A 20142-nucleotide genomic window follows, 5' to 3' on the forward strand; every position below is an offset into this window, starting at 1 on the left:
GCTTGATCAGTTCCTCCATTAAAACTCGTCATCACACTAAAAAAGTCCAACAACACGCATTAAAAATGGGCACCTACAATAATAAATGATCCAAACAAAATGGCAAAAGTCTCTTACCGAACAATATACCCACTCGCACCAGAATGAGTTAATTGCCTCTGGAATTTCCCACAGAAGAGCGCTGACCTCATCCCACACACCCACTACCTTTTCAAAGCTCCTCTGCCAATCACCTGGAAGAGAGTAACAAACTGCCAGGTGAGACTTGTTACAACCCTCCCCTTCAAAGGGCATCGGCGACCCGACGATGAGCTGAAAAGAGAGCACACTTAAAGTTTCGCTCATTTTATAGTGGATTGTGGCAATTTAAATGGGTTGAATGCTGTCCAGCAGTCTTCCTCATTGACCTATGAGGCCCTTGTGCCAAGCTTGCAACATCTTCTTTCCCAGAGAGTTTCACTTTAAGCCCCTCTTTATCCAGACGAGAAAATATTTCTTTCAACCGTTCCAAATGCTGTTGCACGGAGAATGAAAAAACAATAATAATGGATTGCATATCATGCCATCGGCCCCTCTGGCCATCACCAGTAGGCGATAGGTGAAGTGTCTTGCCCAAGGACACAACGACCAAGACAGATAGAGCTGGGGATCGAACTGGCAACCTTCCGGTTACAAGATGAGCTTCCCAACCCCCTGAACCACAGTCGCCCCGTAATCATCCACATCATCCAAATACAAAAGCACCGACTGATGTTGGCAATCTCCAAACAAATGCTCCATCAGGCGCTGAAATGTACTGGGTGCGATTAAACTCAAACAAACCAAACGGGTTACAAAATGCAGTTTTAATCTTATCCTTCTCAGCCATTTCCACCTGATTATAACCACTAGCCAGGTCCAAAGTGGAAAACCACTGAGCACCAGTCAAAGCATCCAAGGATGCTTCAATCCTTGGCAAAGGAAATGCATCCTTTCTAGTCTTAGCATTTAACTGCCTGTAATCGACACACATGGGTAGACTTCCGTCCTTCTTTTGAACAAGAACTATTGGCAATGAATATGGACAACTACTTTCTCTGATGATGCGAGCTTGCAGCAGCTGTTTGATATGATCCCTTGCCAGTTCATACTGAGATGGAGGGATTCGCCTGTATGGTTGTCGCACTGGTGTTTCATCTATCAAAGGAATTTCATGAGTTATCAATTTACTACAACCAACATCCAAATCATTCTTGACAAACACACCAATATACTTCTGCAATAAAACTTTTGCTTGCTGTTTCTCACTTTCCTCAAGATTTTCAAATTCAGGCAAATCCAATTCCATTTCATTGTCTGCCACAGTATGACTGGAAATATAAGCTGTACAACACTGTGAATTCACAGAGACCTGTATTTTAGCATTACCCTTTGCCAGCACACTGGCCAGTTGAACTGTAGCAATCACCCGACGAAGTGTCAACCAAACATCAGTTTTACCCACATTAGTAACTGGAACAAAGGCCTCCCCTCCTTTTCCCTTTACCAATGAAGGCCATCAGCCCCAGCCGCTTTTTCATGCTGACTTTCATCAGAACTGGGTAATGTCGGGCAAAATCGGGCAATGTGTCCAATTTTCTCACACCTAAAACAAATGGGTTTACCATTCACCGTTCTTAATGACCAACTCTAATTGTGTCTGTTGGGCTTTCAAAAGAGACACCAGTTCAGCATCTTCTGATGTTCTAGAATCTACACTTTCACCAGAGGCTTGCATATCTGCAGAATCTGAAATAGACTGTTTATTATCTAAAAGGCTGATTCTCATACTGTGCCATCCACCTGGTCGCTTCGGCTCTCGCCTCACGAATCGTCCACTGTGGATTGGCATTAATCAAATCTCTCAGCCTGATCCTAGATGTCTGATCTCTAACACCATCACAAAATTGATCACACAGATCTTTTGAAGCTTTTCTTGCAGCTTCCTCATCTGTTTTAATAATTTGGTCCATTAAGGCCATCAAAGAATGAGAAAAGTCAATTAAAGACTCACCTTCTAACTGTTTACGATTGAAAAATCTGCATTGCAAAGAAATGTGGGAATCTAAGCAACTGTAAGTTTCTTTCAGAGTATCAAAAATTTTCTCAACATTTTCTTTCTGTTCCTTTTGTAAAAACTTTATCTCAGTGCGTGTGGTACCCTCTAAATGGTTAAAAATAATTTGAGCTCGCTCTTTTTCTGTTCTTCCTCTTGTGCGCACAAAGTCTCTCATTTGCTCAATCCACTCATCTAGAGTCAGTGAGCCCATATTGTCCAACTTCCCTGAAAATGTTGGCAACTTTCTATCCTGTTCTACATATACCACAGGATTGTGTCTCACTGTCTCTGATTCACTTCCTGTAGCTCCTGTTGACGTTGAGGGCCTCTCTGTACCCACAGATGCCATTTTCAAGTCTTTTAGTTCATTCTCCAACTTCTGTATATGTTGGGCCATTGTTTGTTGCTCACTTTCCTCCATGATGGCGATCGAGACCTGGCTGCTCCTTCGCTCCAATCTACAAACCTGTCCCTACTGTCCTTACAAAATAACCCCAAAATTAAATAAAAATCAAAATGGCCACTCCCTTGAATCCTGTTCGTAACAACGCCAAAATGTAACCGAGGACAAAGGTACGACTATAGGGGCAGAGAAATAAATTGATAATTTATTGATTACATTAATTAAACATACGTTTTCCCAGTTATTTCCAGACAGGACTTACACACATCCTGCTGATATCCCAGCTGCACATGAGACCTACCACACAAACGGTGCGAAAATAACACGACACTGCAAACCATCACACCCCGTTTAGAGACACGGCAACCAATTTACCTGTGAGCACGCACTGCAAACAATTTGGGTCTCAGCACAGCTGGGAATCAGCGCTATCTGAGATATAAAGGGAAGTGTCACGAACAAATAAACCAAAAAAGAGGTTAGTCCGCCCTTACACGTCTCACTCTCAATCATCAACTGCCTTTACAGCTGGACAGACTAACCAAACAAAATTACAAATCAATCAAAAGAATGAAAAAAAGGACAGCAGAGACAGCACAACAACAGCTGAAAAACACAAACAACATTATCAATTAAAATGTTACCCAATAAAATATCAGTTCAATATCAATATCAGTTGGCTTCTGCTCCGCAGCTGCTGAGTGACCCCTCATCTGGGACTCTCCTCAGCTCTTTCTGGGATAGTGACGCAGCTGCCCCTTTGTTGGTCTTCCTTGGTCTCTTGTGCTCTGAGGGTCTCTGGATGTCTGGGGCCTGGATCTCCTCCATACCTGCTTCATGCCCTGGAGGACGGGGCTGTGGCCCCCCCACACCCTCTAGCAGATCATTACATGAAGGAACCTTTTGAATACAAGCGCGCTCATGCTCACAGGTGTACACACGGGTGCTCACACACACAAACTACACCTCTGTTGGCTGCCACCTCAAAGCACACTGTGCGCTGTCAATCCTACATGCTGCACAATAATATTCAATATTTCGTATTTACTGTTATATACACATAGATTATCGTGATGATGTTGTTTATTATATTACTCTTTTTTTTTGCTTGTTTTCTCTTTTTTCTTTCTGAACAGGTGATCCAGGTGATTGATATATATATACAGTGAGGTCAATAAGTATTTGATCACCCGTTGATTTTGCAAGTTCTCTTACTTAGAAATCATGGAGGGGTCTGCTATTTTCAGCATAGGTGCATTTCCACTGTGAGAGACAGAATCTAAAAAGAAAAATCTGGAAATCACATTGTGTGATTTTTGAACAATTTATTTGTGAATTACCTTGTCAAATAAGTATTTGATCACTTGCTTATCAGCCAGATTTCTGACCCTCAAAGACCTGTTATTTTGCTTTCAAATAGTCCAGCTACACTCTGCTCATGATTCTAAATTAGTAGCACCTGTTTGAGGTCGTTAGCTGTCATAAAGACACCTGTGCACCCCACAATCAGCCAAAGTCTAAGTAGCAACATGGGCAAAACCAAAGAGCTGTCAAAAGACACAAGAGACTAGGGATGGGTTCTTGTTGAGAACCGGTTCCCACTGTTTCAATTCCTTGGAATTGTTTGCCATTTTTGCAAACGATTCCCTTATCGATCCCAGTCGCCCCGAATGATGTCACCACGTTGCGGAGCGTCATTTACCTGGCAGGGCGCCTAAGCGGCTCAAACGCTCAAAAGTTTGGTTATACTTTACGAGAACGGATGACAACAGGGGAACCTGCAATACTTGCAAAGTAGATATTTCATTTAAAGGAGGAAACACTACGAATATGCAAAAGCATTTGCTCACAAAACACGCGATGACCTTAAATGAATGTCGTGTTTTAAATTCCGCTCCGGACTCGTGAATCTCAACCCAGCAGCAGCGGTAACGTTTGCACGTCCTCTCCCGTTAATGCGGCAGGTAAATAATCAACTAACAGTGCATATTATGTTAGCGCGATCTGCCTTATTACAAAACCTGCCATTACTGTGCATTTAGGTGACCATGATGAGACAGACAGAGTCTGGCTGGCAGTTCTCGCTACAGTCTACCGGTAGCGTCTCCTTTCAGGCCAGGATAGACGAATGTCACCGAGCAGTGACTAAGTTTGTGGTCAAAGGCTTGCACACATTTGCCACAGCAGATGCACCCGATTTTCAGTAAGTGAATATGTTTAATTGTAGGCAGGGACATTACTGGATATTCTTGTGTAATTGCTACAGAATAATTTATGTTATACTTTGTTATTGCTACAGAAGAATATTTATTTTATTATTTTACATTTACAATTTTTTTTCCCGGGGACCCTGTGACACCCCATTGAAGAGCCGTAGGCTGTGGATCTCTTAAGATCTCACTGTTGGGTTTGTAAGGCCATGTTACTCCTAAATTTCTATCTTGTTTAAAGAGAAGATATAAAACAAAGTTCTATGCTAATCGACCTTAGTGTTCTCTTTTTAAAAAAATAAGAATCGATAAGAGAATCGATAAAGAATCGAATCGTTAAACAGAATCGAAAATGGAATCGGAATCGTGAAAATCTTATCAATACCCATCCCTACAAGAGACAAAATTGTAGACCTTCACAAAGCTGGAAAAGGCTACGGGGCAATTGCCAAGCAGCTTGGTCAAAAAAGAACAACTGTTGGAGCAATTGTCAGGAAATGGAAGAGGCTAATGATGACTGTCAGTGTCCCTCGGACTGGGGCCCCACGGAAGATCTCTCCTCGTGGGGTTTCAGTGATGCTAAGAATGGTGAGGAATCAGCCCAGAACTACACGGGAGGAGCTGGTCAATGCCGTGAAGCGAGCTGGGACCATTGTTTCCAAGGCTACTATCAGTCATACACTAAGACGTCATGGTTTAAAATCTTGCATTGCACGGAAGGTTCCCCTGCTTAAGTCAGCCCATGTCCAGGCCCGTCTGAAGTTTGCCAGGGATCATCTGGATGATCCAGAGGAGTCATGGGAGAAAGTCCTGTGGTCAGATGAGACCAAAGTAGAACTTTTTGGTCTTAACCCCATTCGCCGTGTTTGGAGGAAGAAGAATGATGAGTATCATCCCAATAATACCATACCTACAGTGAAGCATGGGGCTGGAAGCATCATGCTCTGGGGGTGTTTTTCTGCACAGGGGACAGGACGACTGCACTTTTTGTTTGTTTGTTTTGTTTGTTTTTGTTTTTGTTTTGTGCCCTTCATCACCATTCCTCTTGCCCGCTGTTTTTCTTTCCCTACCTCTCTTTCTTTCTCCTGTTTCTTTCCCCCAGTCATGTCTGTCCCGTGTGTAGCAAGTGAAAATAAAATAAAATAAACAATAAAAACAAAGGTCAATCAAGTGGACCAATACGGCAAGGCCGGGATGGTCCACTTGGTAAAGTAAATCCGTTGGGCATCTTTCTTGGCCTTTAGACAATAATTCTGATGGCAAAAGAACCAAAACGGGACAGGTGGCAAAAAAAGAAAGAAAGAAAGAAAAACGATCCAAACAAAATGGCAAAAGTCTCTTACCGAACAATATACCCACTCGCACCAGAGTGAGTTAATCGCCTCTGGAATTTCCCACAGAAGAGCGCTGACCTCATCCCACACACCCACTACCTTTTCAAAGCTCCTCTGCCAATCACTGGGCAGAGAGTAACAAACTGCCAGGTGACACTTGTTACACACACACACACACCTTTAGTGAAATCCTATTACTCAACTAGTTAGTTCAAACATGACCACACTGAGGTTTGTCACATGGATAATACGTGGAGTTCAAGGGAAAAGAGGCTTAAAATTACTAACCGATTAGATGACTTACAGGCAGACAGAAGACACATATATCCAAAACATCTGTACACACAGTCACTTCTCCACAGTTCCATCAAACATACTCAGCCTGTTACAATTTAAAATAAAGAGGCATATTCATATTAATTAGCAGAAAAATACATTTTCAAAATAAAAGTTCCAAATGTTGTTGAATCCTCTTTTTTTCTTTATTTCTTTTCTTCCTTGTCGGATGACTCTGACACCACACTTCATAATAGGAGGAGACTTCAACCCCGTATTTAATCCAGAAATTGACAGGCTCCGTACAGCAGTGACTCAAAGGATGTTCTTAAACAATGCATGAGTAATTTTGGTCTTTGCAATGCTTGGCTTTCACATCACCCCACTCTCAGGGATTACACCTTCCTTTCACCAGTACACCACTCACAATCTCACTTAGGCTACTTTTTTAGGTAGCAGCATCACAGGCAATCAGATTCAACCTGTCATTGTCAGCGATCATGCACCAGAACCTATCTCTCTGACACAGAAAAGAGTCAGACCACCAATTAGGAGCTGGAGATTTAATACATTATTACTGAAAGAACAAGACTTCGTTAATTCAGGTACACGCAGGTACTCAGGTGTACCTGTGTATACACCTGTGTGCACAAACAGGTACTTACAGGGACTCTATTTTCTCACAGGTACTGTATTTTCTGAGGGGCTGAGGCTGTTTAGCATCTTTTGGACAATGCTCAGGATTTTCTATGAGTCCATTCTCTATGCTGTTGCATGCTGGGGCAGCAGTACAAGCTGATCTGAAAGGCCAGTGATGTTGTGGGGATGGAGCTGGATTCTCTTAAGGTGGTGTTGCACTCCATGAGGTGCTGGCCAGTCACAGGAGCGCAGATTTTCCAAATGCAACACTAAGGAAATCACTCCTGCCTGTGGCTCTCTCTCCATCTAATGCACACTTTTGCAGTAGTTGCACACACTTAATATCTGCACCTCCTCTACCAGTCAAAATAACAAAATAACAAAGTTTTACATTTGAGAGAAAAATGTCCATCATACATATTTACTCTCTGTAATATTCTGGATTTTTATAATAAAGCTATTTTTTGTATATATTAGAGCTCCTTCTATAAACTTTGTAATTTATTGTAATATTTAATTTAGTCCACTTTGTTACTGTTGTTGTCTCATGATTTCCTTACGGATCATGTGGATTAATAAAGGATTCTGTTTCTGATGACATGAGCTTCCTCTATCGTTGTGGTTTTATTTTGCAAAGTGTGGCGGAAGTAGTAGCTGCCAGTTGAGCGGACTTCACGCTGCTCTCGGTTAGCAAAGGGAATTACAGCTGGATCCAGAAAGTTCTCCAGAGTCCAATTCTGTGGACGGAGCAGAGGTGGACTGACACAGTGAACCACCGGATGTGGATTTGAAAGCGGAAATGGAGGCAAGAAGAGAAGGTTAGTTTACTCGCTGCAGCTGGAAACAGGCTCAGTGTTGTGCTAGTTCTGCTAAGCTAACGTTAGCATCATGCTACAGATGCGGCTGTCGGAGTTCAGCGGCAGTAAACGGAACATTTCAGGAAGTCACGGCAGAACGTGTCGGGATTTAAAGACAGCAGGTCGAAGAGTGTGATTATCTTCAGTCTGGGGTGTAGTCTCGTTGTCTGCCTAAAGGCCTGAGCCTCACAGACGCCTCCCTCCCTATTTAACTTAAAATACTGACATTTGTTTAAATATTACACTCGTGTTCCAACTGTGGCATCCGCATATTAGTCAGTTTCCACGAACTGCAGCACAGACCTGCTAGTATGTGATAAAGTTATCTACTACAAGCTTCGATCGCACCTGCTCAAGCACTTTCTAACTGTAAAGCCTCTATGTCTGCACAAGCGAGCCTATCATTCTGAAGTTTGCCCTGTGCTTTTTGTGTTGTCAAACAAACTGTTATGGTGGTGTATATGTTGATTAATATTAAGTGTCCAACCAAACAACCCTGAGTTTTGCTGGTGCATGTACATTGTTATTAGCTTGTGAAATTTTTTTAAATATTCTTAAGTATGAACGCAATTTAATCGAGACAGTATTTTAGATTGTTTTACTTTCAATCTGAAAAAAGCTTATGAAAACCTTGAAATAACTCTCACGGCCCGGTACCAAACGACCCACCTACCGGTATCGTACCGGTAAAATAGAACGGCTGCCATCAGCCTTCACCCAGCTGTGTAATTTAAACATAGTATTAGACTAAGTTGATTAATATTAAGTGTCTAAGGAGCTTGAAAAGAAAAGCATCTGGACTTCTTTAAGTTGCTTGAAGATGTTTCACCTCTCATCCGAGAAGCTTCTTCAGTTCTAGGGTCAAATGGTGGAGAGTCCCACATTTAAACCCAGTAGGAGTGTCCCCCCCCCCCCCCCCCCCAAAAAAGGGACAAAGGACCCCCTGGTGATCCTCTACCTCAGGGGTGGCCAACCCACGGCTCTCGAGCCGCATGCGGCTCTTTGCCTGGTTTCATGCGGCTCTTACGTTCATATCAAAGTTTGTGTTTGTGTTTTGGGTATTTTTTGTGTTGTTGTATTAAAATGTGCGCGTTCGCTTCGCTTGATTTCAGTACGGTATTTTCATCAAATGCGCATGTGTGTGAGATGAAAATACCGCAAAGTTTCCCAGTAGGAGCAAGTTCGCCCTTAAAATGGCAGGGAAAAAATGCACAGCAAAAAGAAAATATGAAGATGAACATAGGACATTTTTAACAGAGTGGGAGAGTTTATATTTTTTTGTTGAACGCAATGGCAAGCCATTCTGCCTTATATGCCACACATCATTAGCGCATTTCAAAGCTTCAAATCTTCAGCGCCACTTCAGCTCACTCCATGCTAACATCGACCAGGAATTTCCAAAAGGGACTGAACTTCACAAGCACGAGTTGGCCACTTTGAAAAGTCAGGCAGAAAAGCAGATACAGTTTTTCCAAAAATTTACGAAGCGCTCAGAGACCATAACGCTCGCATCCTATCAGCTGGCTTGGAACATTGCATGGGCTAAAAAGCCATACAATGAAGGGGAGTTTGTTTAAAAAATGCCTCAGTGACGTTGTTGAAATTTTGTCTCCTGAAAACGACAAATTAAAACGCATGGTATCAGATGTCCAACTGTCCCGCCACACTGTTGAACACAGAATATCTGACATTAACACGGCTATTGAATCACAGTTGCACTCTGACCTTCAAGCATGTGAGTATTTTAGTGTCGCATTGGATGAGAGTTGTGATATACAAGACAAGCCTCAGTTGGCAATATTTGCACGTCTGTGTCAAACGATTGTGTGATCAAAGAAGAACTCCTGGATATTGTGCCATTAAAAGACAGAACCCGTGGGATAGATGTGAAAGAAACCATGATGGCTGCATTTGAAGAAGCAAATCTGCCCATGACAAAATTAACTGCAATAGCCACGGATGGAGCACCAGCCATGATGGGATCTGTGAACGGGCTTGTGGGCCTGCCGCTGCACTGCACTGTGAGGTGGCTGTCAAAAGGCCAGGTACTCTCTCGCTTCTTTGAGCTTTTGGATGCCGTGAAACTGTTTATGGAAGAGAAGGACAAGGACTATCCCGAGCTCTCGGACCTCAAGTGGATTATGGATCTGGCCTTTTTGGTCGACATGCTGTGTCACTTGGACAGACTGAACCTGACCCTGCAGGGTAAGTTAAAAATGCTGCCTGACCTGGTGCAAAGTGTGTTTGCGTTTGTCAACAAACTGAAGCTGTTCAAGACACATATTCAAAAGGGAGATTTAACGCATTTTCCCACTCTGCTAAAAGCCAGCAGGCAAGTCGCCAGCGCCGCCCTGAGTAAGCAAAGAGCCAGATATGCAACGCTGATTGAAAACTTGCACGAAAGCTTTGTGACCCGGTTCCATGATCTACAATTGAAAAGGTCACAGATTACGTTCCTCGTCGACCCATTTAATGCAGAGACCGGCTGTTTGAAAGTCACGCTAGTCACAGATGAAGCTGCGGCTGAGTTGGAGATGATCGATCTTTGTGAGGAGGACCAATTGAAACCTGCTTTAAGGGAAGGGACCATTGATTTCTGGAAAAGTGTGCCAATGGAAAAATACCCCAATGTCAAACAGGCTGCGCTTAAGATACTGTCAATGTTTGGGTCAACATACGTCTGCGAGTCTGTGTTTTCTACCCTAAAACATGTGAAATCAAAGCATCGATCTGTTCTGACTGACACTCATGTGAAAGAATTGCTTCGAGTGGCAACAACGGAATACAAGCCAGATTTGAAGAGGATTGTTCAAGGCAAGGAATGCCAGAAGTCCCACTAAACAACATGCATTGTAAAAGTAAATGCTATTGTAGATTATTATATTTTTGTTTGTGGACTTGGTTGAACTGAGAGTTTGTGTGTGAGACAGTGCACACAATGTTCATTGTTGAAAATGACTGGCCTGTGGTTTTAGTACTGTAGGAGTCCATTTCTGTCATTATCATGTTGGTGTGTGACATTTACAATAAATCTGGCTGAGGCGAGATGTGTGTGTGTGTGTGTGTGTGTGTGTGTGTGTGTGTGTGTGTGTGTGTGAGAGAGAGAGAGAGAGAGAGAGGGAGGAAAGGATGGGTGATGTTCATGTGTGACCATGCGTATGATGTGGCTCTTTGCGGGAACACAGTAAAAAAAAAAAAAAAACTGGCTCTTGGTCTCTGACTGGTTGGCCACCCCTGCTCTACCTAATCACATGAGCCAAGGTGTGTAAACAGGTGTAGGTCACAATCAGCCAAGGTTTCGGGTGAGCTCATTGTGAAACCTAGCCCCACCCTATCATGTGATTTCCTGAGGTCAGATGGCCCAGGGTGTGAGTGGGCGTTAAGGCGTCTGGGAAGGGATCTCAAAACCGGATTATAGATGGCAGACAGTTGGTGTCGTAAGCCCCGCCTCTGTTCAAGGATGGTCGCTCACAGTGGACATAAATGGCTTCTTTCACTCCTCTTTCAAACCATCTGTCTCTCTGTCCAAAATGTGAACATTGACATCCTCGAAAGAGTGACCTTTGTCCTTTAGATGCAGATGGATCGCTGAGTCTTGTCCCGTGGAGGTGGCTCTTCTATGTTGTGCCATTCACTTGTGAAGTGACTGTGGTCTCGACAATGTAGAGGTCTGGGCATTCCTCGCTGCACTGTACAGCATACACTACATTGTTAAGTTCGTGTTTTGGAGTTTTGTCTTTCGGATGAACCCGTTTTTGTCTGAGTGTGTTGCTGGGTCTGAAATACACTGCAGAAAACTCTCCTGAAGAAGTCACTTGGATGAGTGACGAAACGTTTCTCCCACCAAACGCTACGTCCAGATGAACAGATTCAACTTTTGGAGATTTACTTTCCTGGATGATTGAGAATGCATCAAGACGTTTTAACCCACTTTGGCAAGGACTGCCTAAAGCTTGTACGTCAGTATGAGCAAACAGCACGTAAGATGGCGGACTACAGGAACCACCTGAGATTCAGCCTCAGATGCCGACAAAACAGGATTACTCCTAAAAGTCTGCAAATGAGCTCTTCAGTTAAAGGCTTCCGGGCAACAAAAATCCTCCAGAAGGCACAGCATCAGTTGCTTAATGAACGGGTGAGGCAGACAAATTTTACCATCGACATGCTAAAATCTCAAGAGGAGCGGATCCGACGGAGACTGACTATGCTTTTAGATGAGAATACTCTTAAAAAGGTGTTTGACTTCACTGAGAAGGCTCGTCTAGTACAGCACAAGAAGTCTAAGACCAGGCAACAAGGAAGTTTGACTTACTTTTTGTACGTCGGAAACCACCACAAAATACGGAGAGTGTCCTCAGTGGCCAGAAGAGACAAGGATGCGACATGGAGGATGTGGACAAGTGGGTGAAGAATTTGTCTGACAGACAGCTCACCCAAACAGAGAAAAACATCCTTGCTAAAGGGTTGAATTTTGCCATCACACCGAGACAAATCCCTCTAGTGGAGCTGATCACAGCCACAGAAACAGCAATTCGTAACAACAATATTGCAGAAGTGGAAGCAGAGCAACTACGGACAAAAGTTTCAGCCTGTCTCAGCAACGCAAAGCCCCCAGCATCCAACATCACCATGGAGGAGAGGAAGGCACTCACATCACTTTGTGATGACAACAACATTATCATCCTTCCGGCAGACAAGGGTAGGCGCACAGTATTGCTTAACCAGAAAGACTATCATGAGAAGATTTTGACACTACTCAGTGATGAAAATACTTATGAGCCCCTGAAACGAGACCCAGGAAGTGGCTACAGGAAGAGGGTCATAGACTGTCTGAAGCAGTTAGAACAAGACAAGGCTATTGACCGGACCTCATACCACAGGCTGTACCCAGGGGAGTCTACACCAAGTCTGTATGGTTTACCGAAAATACATAAGCAGGGTGCACCTTTAAGACCAATTGTCTGCATGATCAACTCGGTCACCTATAACATCTCCAAGTTTCTGGCTTCGATCCTCAACCCGCTGGTGGGCAGCTCTGAACACCACATCCAGAACACCCTGGATTTTGTTGAGAAGGTGAGAGATGTCATTATGGAGGCAGATGAAACCATGGTCTCGTACGACGTTACATCTCTCTTCACTTGCATCCCAGTCACGGAAGCGTTGGAGGTAGTCCGTAAGAGATTACAGGATGACACCGACCTCAGCAACAGGACCACTCTCAGCATCGACCAAGTGTGTTTGCTTTTGAAACTGTGTCTTCATTCCACCTACTTCACATACAAGGGTCAGTTCTACAGGCAGAAACATGGGTGTGCCATGGGCTCCCCAGTTTCACCCATCGTGGCCAATTTGTACATGGAAAAAGTGGAAAAGAGGGCGTTGCTATCCTACCCTGGAACACTACCAAGCCATTGGTTCAGATATGTGGATGACACCTGGGTGAAAATCAAATCTCAGGACGTACTACATTTCACAGATCACATTAACTCGGTGGACCAACACATCAAATTCACCAGGGAGGATATGAAAAGTGGCAGGTTGGCCTTCTTAGACTGTGAGATTTCCATCAGTAATGGGGGACATCTAAAAGCTGACGTGTACCGTAAACCTACGCATACAGATCAGTATCTAAGGTTTGACTCTCATCATCCACTGGAGCACAAACTGGGTGTCATCAGGACGCTACAACACAGAGCGAACACCATCCCCACTGACACAGCGGCCAGGGAGGCAGAAGAACAGCACATCAAGAAGGCCCTGAGTAAATGTGGTTATCCCAGCTGGACTTTTGTCAAAGCTGGAAAGACACCTAAAGAAAGCTCCAGCCGATCCAGGAGAGAAGGACAACCGCTGCCCAGGCGAAAACCTGTAGTGATCCCATATGTGTCAGGAGTATCGGAACAGTTGAGACGCATTTTTTCTAAACACCGGGTCTCTGTGGCTTTTAAACCCCAAAATACGCTGCGCCAAAAACTGATCCACCCCAAGGATCGGGTCCCCCAACACAAACAGAGTAACATAGTGTACGCTGTTAAGTGCCAGGAGGATTGCCAGGATTTATACATCGGGGAAACCAAACAACCTCTAGCGAAGCGGATGGCACAACACAGAAGAGCTACCTCGTCAGGCCAGGACTCTGCAGTCTATTTACACCTACAGGCCAGTGGACACTCTTTCAACGATGAGGATGTACACATCCTGGACAGGGAAGAACGCTGGTTTGAGCGTGGAGTCAAGGAGGCCATTTACGTGAAAAGGGAAAGACCATCTCTGAATCGAGGAGGGGGCCTAAGGGTACATCTGTCACCATCTTACAATGCTGTGATTGCAGCCATTCCCCAACTCTCTGTGAATGGTACTCATGGCCATTGATCAGTGTTCTTTGATCAGTGGGTTTTGGTCAGTGATTGTTGATCAATGGTCATGGGAATTTGCATAATTATGATTAAAGAACTGACCTCACAGCCCATTGTTCCTTCAGTGGGCTGGTTTCAGTCATTATGCAAATGTACTGTTTATAAGGTTTGGGGAAACCTGCAGTCAGCTGAGACTGAAGAAGTCACTTGGATGAGTGACGAAACGTTTCTCCCACCAAACGCTACGTCCAGATGAACAGATTCAACTTTTGGAGAAAACTCTGAGTTTCTCTGATACACCGGCTACATAGGGGATGACAACGTTGTCGCGTCTGTCTTTCTGTTCCTCCCTCATGGTGTCTGATCTTCTTTTCTGTGCATTTTCGCCCAATTAGGATAACCGCATGTTTTAAGTGCTTCCTTTACATGTGTGTGTTCCTTCTTTTCCCCTCAGGCTTAGAGGGAACATGTTCTGCCCGGTGGTGTAGCGTCCTAATGTCTCCAAGTTTGTGTTCCAGAGGGTGGTGGGAGTCAAAGAGGAGGTACTGGTCTGTGTGTGTGGGCTTCCGGTAAACTTCAATGTTGAGGTTCCCATTCTCTTCAATGTGCACGGCGCAGTCCAGGAAAGGGAAAAAGTTATCCTTTGTGTCTTCCCTGGTGAACTTGATGTTTTTATCCACGGCGTTAATGTGAGCGTTAATGTGTGTTTTGATTTTGACTCAGGTGTCGTCTACATATCTGTACCAGTGGCTGGGTACTCTCCCTTTAAAAGAGCCAAGAGCCCTTCTTTCCACTTCCTCCATGTAAAGGTTGGCTACAATAGGTGACACGGGGGAGCCCATGGCACAGCCATGTTTTTGTCTGTAGAAACCCTCGTTGTATTTGAAATATGTAGTCAAACAGTGTGCAGATCTGATCGGGGGTGAAGTTGGTCCTGTCTTCCAAGGAGCTGTCTTCTTGTAGTCGTTTTCTGACAGTCTCCACTGCCTCCGTGGTGGGTATGCAAGTGAAGAGAGAGACTACATCAAAGGACACCATGGTTTCATCTGGATCCAGGGTAAGTTTATGGATCTTGTTGGTGAAGTCGGTGGAGTTCTTGATGTGGTGTGGGGTGTCCCCTACAAGTGGTGCTAGGATGGTAGCAAGGTGTTTCGAGATGTTGTAAGTGGCTGAGTTTATGCTGCTAACAATGAGTCTGAGTGGGACACCTTCTTTGTGGATCTTAGGAAGTCTGTAAATGCAGGGTATGGCATCCCCTGGGTATAGGCGATGATATGTAGGACGGTCAGTGATTTTGTCCTTTTCAAGGTCATGAAGGCAAGCTATAACTTTCTTTTTGTAGCTGCTTGTGGGGTCTCGCTTTAAGGTTTCGTAGGTATTGCTGTCACTGAGGAGAGTAGTGATCTTTGTGTGGTAATCCGTTGTGTTTAGGACCACGGTGCACCTTCCCTTATCAGCTGGTAATATAGTGATGTTGTGGTCTCTGCTCAGGGAAGCGACGGCCCTCTTTTCTTGTATTGTGAGGTTAGACGGAGGAACTTTGGCACTGGAGAGGGTGGTTGAAACTTTCATCCTGATATGCTCTGCTTATGTTTGTGATAATTTATTAGTCCGTATGGCAGTTTCTGTGGCTGTGATGAGGTCTACTATGGGCAACTGTTGCAGAAAAATGGAAAAATGGAGTCCTTTGGCCAACACTTTCTTTTCAGGTTCAGTGAGATTCCGGTATGAAAAGTTCTTCACTCATTTTTTCCCTGACTGTCCTCAGGTGTGTGTTCGTCTCTGAGTTGTGTAGGTTCAGACTGATGAGTGAGTGTTTTTGAAAGCAAGGTGTGGAATTTCCTGCGTTGTCTTTCTTTTCCTTCAGACTGTTGGGCCCGCTGAGCCTTGTCCACAAACTTGTAAACCTCTTCTAAGATAGGAGAGGGTAGAAGGGTTTTCAGTTCCTGCAGAGTCTGGCTAATCTTGCTCTGGAGGGCATCTATAGTGAAATGGACCTATCTTATCCTTTCACTTAGAAGCTGATTTTGTGCTCTCCGTAGAATCAGCTCTGCTCTGTGTCCCCTGACAGTGGATCCAAGGCGCAAACTCTTAGGAACAACTCTGCTTTGCCTGCATCTTAGGTAGGGCTGCCACAAACGCTTATTTTGATAGTCAACTAGTCACCGATTATTTTTGCGATTAGTCGACTAATCAGATCATGCATCCATTGGACGTAAAACGTACAGCTTATTTCACCAGCATGCGTCTTCTCTTATTAAACTATCATTAGCTTACAGCTTTAAGTGATTAAGGTATGTGCTAACTAAAAACAAAGACAAGATGATAGTTTATTAAATTTTAATGAAATTTGCTGATTGTTTCGGTGAAGTTTAATAAACTCAGCTGTCTGCTCCTTGTTATCTAAAATATAACAGGACACCCGAGTATATTCTTGAGCATCTCACACTGTTTAATCAGCTGTCTGCTTGACGTTTATTCAACTGTGTAAAAACTATAACTTTAATCTCAGCCAAACTGATTTACTCAGGAACAAATAAAATACTGAAAAAAGCCAAACAATAACATTTTTAAGTTATCTAAGTGACTTATATATCATGTTTAACCTGAGTAGCAAAAGATGGCGGCGGGTTTGAAAATGATTTGCCGGGAGTCCGGTGTTCTCACCGGCTCTAGTGAGCCTTGAACCCCGCTTAGCTATCGAGCTGGTGGGTAACAGACGTCTCCGAAAACGTCGGAGCACTTTTGAAAATATGTGATGTCTTGATAAACCAAGCAGAAATTTGAAGTTTACACAGCTACATTCTCGCCTGAAAATATGTTAAACGTTTATTTTGTGACCCAGAAAGAATAATAAGAGTAATATTAAAACTAACTAGCTGCCGCCATTGTTGACAACTGGAATTGGCTGGACTGCGCTATGAATTCTGGGATAGGGTTGGACCACGAAGTATACACCCGACCCATCCTTCAAGTCTGGGGAAATGAAGGGCGGATTTGTTGGCCGCATTTGTCGGAGTCTTCGAATTTGGACAGTCTTCGTCGTGTCGCTGTAACGTAATCGACCTAGAAATGCGGGCACAGGATGCGGTTACTGAATTTGGACACAGCTACGATACCGGACACTGCTTCTTCTTCTTCTTCTTCTTCTTCTTCGGGGTTTAACGGCAGCTGGCATCCTTGTACATGCAGTGCTGCCATCTTCTGTTTCAGTCCGTTATTACACTCTTAAATCCTACTACTTATTCCTGCGTCTTTTGGGATCTTACAAAGCTTCAAACGACGTGTCGACTATTAAATTAGTCGTCGACGTAATCGTGACTAGTCGACTAATCATGGCAGCCCTAATGTGCAGACTTTTTGATGGGCGGAGCAATGTCATCATGCATGGACTGATTTGCGTGTTTACAACACAGAAGTCCAAAGATGGACCAATTAATCAAAAAAAAAAATTAGGGCTGTAAGCATTAATGCAGCGTTAACGCGGTTAAAATTTTTTAACACACTCAACCCATCTGGAGTGCAGCATGAACAAACTTTGGACAAACTGCCCGAAATGCGTTGACAGAGACATTTCAGGGATTTTGACTCAGTCTGCGCTTCAGATGGGTTAATTGTTAATCGCGTTAGTCGTGATGATGTCGTATTAACGTTATATTTTTTTAGTGCTATGAGCGTTAAGTTTGGGATGAAAGATGTAAACCTAAGGATGTAACCAAAGCGGTGTACCGCTTGTGCAAACGTATAGTCCGAGCAAAGTACTTAAACACGACTAACTTGCATGAGCATGTACGTGTCCACCATCCGGCTGAGCATGCTAGGCTATCAGCAGCTTCTGCAGCTCCATCAACAAGCGTTTGGGCACACTCTGAGGAGGGGGCATTTGCTCACAGATGAAAGACGGTGCTGTTAAAACAGCGTTGTTATTATTATTATTATTATTATTATTGTTGTTATTTCTTTTGACTGCTTCTATTAGCTCCATCATTATTAGCAAACTTACTCATGGGCAAATACAAATTTTTTTCGCCTTTGTGAAAACGCCGATGGGCTCAGCCTGTCGTCAGTTGTTGATATTCATCCAATCGCCCAACCCTAATGTCCATCAATCAGGACTTGGTCCAGAAGCTGATATCCAGCTGAAGTTGAGAAGAGGAATCACCACTGTAAATACTGGCTCTATTTTCCAATAAAGGTCTTTGAATCTTACGAAATGCTTCTGATTGTTCTTCACTACATCATAGAAACATAAAACAAGTCAACACAATAAAACCTGCAGGTCTGCTCAGTGTATGAAACACATTTGTGCCACTGTACTTCTGACTGGAAGTGTTTCTTAGGCGTCTCCTTTACTTCCCTCCTGTGTCCACTGTTGTGTCTGTAAACTGTGTTAAAGCAGACGGTGAATACAGTGGAACTCTGAGTTTTACCAAGCGGATTAATAACAAGTCCAAGCTGTCACAAATCATCTGCATGTAGTATTTATGGTTTCAGTGACACTGCGTAATGTCAGCATTACTGTCTGTGTTTTAGGTTTACCTCCAGATGTCCAGAAGGTAATAGTTGGTGATGAAGAGGAGCAGGAGGGAGTTTTCATCAAAGAGGAACAGGAGGAGGTCGACATCATCAAGTTCACATTCAGTCCTGTAGCTGTAAAGAGCGAAGAGGATGAAGAGAAACCTCAGTCCTCTCAGCTTCATCACACCCTGACTGAGAAGCTCAGAGACTCTGTGGGAGGAGAGGATGCTGGAAGACCAGCACCAGATCCAGGTTTAGATCCTGAGGATAAGGACATGGAGACGGAGGTCCATGAAGAAGATCTGGAGGAGAGCAGTGAACCTTCAACAGGCTCAAGCTCGGAGGAAAGTAAAGTGCTCGCAGGTGATATGAAATGTGTCTCGGGCGAAGAAGCGCTCATCTGTACTGAATGTGGGAAATCGTTTAAGCGCATGGCGCACCTGTTAAGACATAAACGGAGCCACACAGGAGAGAAACCGTTCGGTTGTCCGAAGTGCGACAAAAGATTTGTTCAGAGCGGAAGTCTTAAAAAACACCTTTGGACTCACACGGGCCAGAAACCATTCAGCTGCTCCGAGTGCGGCCGATGCTTCATGGAGAAGGCGGCGCTGACGAACCACATGACGCTTCACACGGGAGAGAAACCGTTCAGCTGCTCCGAGTGCAGCAAACCCTTCAGCTGCCGCTCGGCCCTGAACGCTCACATGAAAATTCACAGTGGGGAGAAGAACTTCAGCTGCAGTACCTGTCTCAAGACGTTCACCTGGAATTATCAGCTGAACAGACACAAGTGTATCAGTCCGAAACCAGCCCGAAACCGAGTGCTAATGCCCCGGCCTCACAATGACAAAGTAGTTGTGTTTGTACACTTCACTTAGTGATTGCAGCAGCTGAGTTATGACGTTGATTTGAAACATAAATATGATTTCATGTTTCTTTGATAAATTACATAGATGCTCAGAGCGTTTTCATTGGTCAACGACTAACTTGAGACAGGAAGAAACTATTTTCTTCTTTTTCAGTTGAGTGTCTTTTCAGTGTGTGTTTTTTAAAAATGCTAAGATTCATGTTCAGTTCTGGTTTTCTTTTGGGGGTTTGTTGGAGGCAAAATTAAGAAGTTCATAAGTAACGAAAACATCCTGATGTTGTTAGCATCTGCAGCAATGCTTTTTCCTGCTGGTTATGTTAAAGTATTTGACCATAATTTAAATTTATTTTAATAATTTATTAATTCATATTTGTTTTAATATTAGTGTTACACCTGTTCCTCCCTGTCCATGATGTGCACATCATCATCATTGAAAGAGTGTCCTCTGGCCCTTAGGTGTGAATAGAGTCTGCAGAGTCTACCCGACAGTATTTAAGGTTTGACTCTCATCATCTATGGAGGACCACAAGAGCCACGTGTATTGAAACATTACTAAACTAATTTATTATTTTGTCATTTAAAATAAAGACTGGAGATTTGA

The 20142-nt window shown here is 43.7% G+C and overlaps 1 protein-coding gene across 1 annotated transcript; it reads left to right on the forward strand.

Moving 5' to 3' along the window:
* Positions 1-7554: 7554 nt before the first annotated feature.
* Positions 7555-20142, forward strand: LOC106096453 (gastrula zinc finger protein XlCGF42.1). The gene is made up of 2 exons (XM_013277596.3): positions 7555-7757; positions 18689-20142. The coding sequence occupies exons 1-2, from the start codon at positions 7739-7741 to the stop codon at positions 19549-19551; spliced, it is 882 nt and encodes a 293-aa protein (XP_013133050.1). The 5' UTR covers positions 7555-7738; the 3' UTR covers positions 19552-20142.

The sequence above is a fragment of the Oreochromis niloticus genome, linkage group LG22, assembly GCF_001858045.2.
Source record: "Oreochromis niloticus isolate F11D_XX linkage group LG22, O_niloticus_UMD_NMBU, whole genome shotgun sequence".
In the NCBI taxonomy this organism is placed as follows: Eukaryota; Metazoa; Chordata; class Actinopteri; order Cichliformes; family Cichlidae; genus Oreochromis; species Oreochromis niloticus.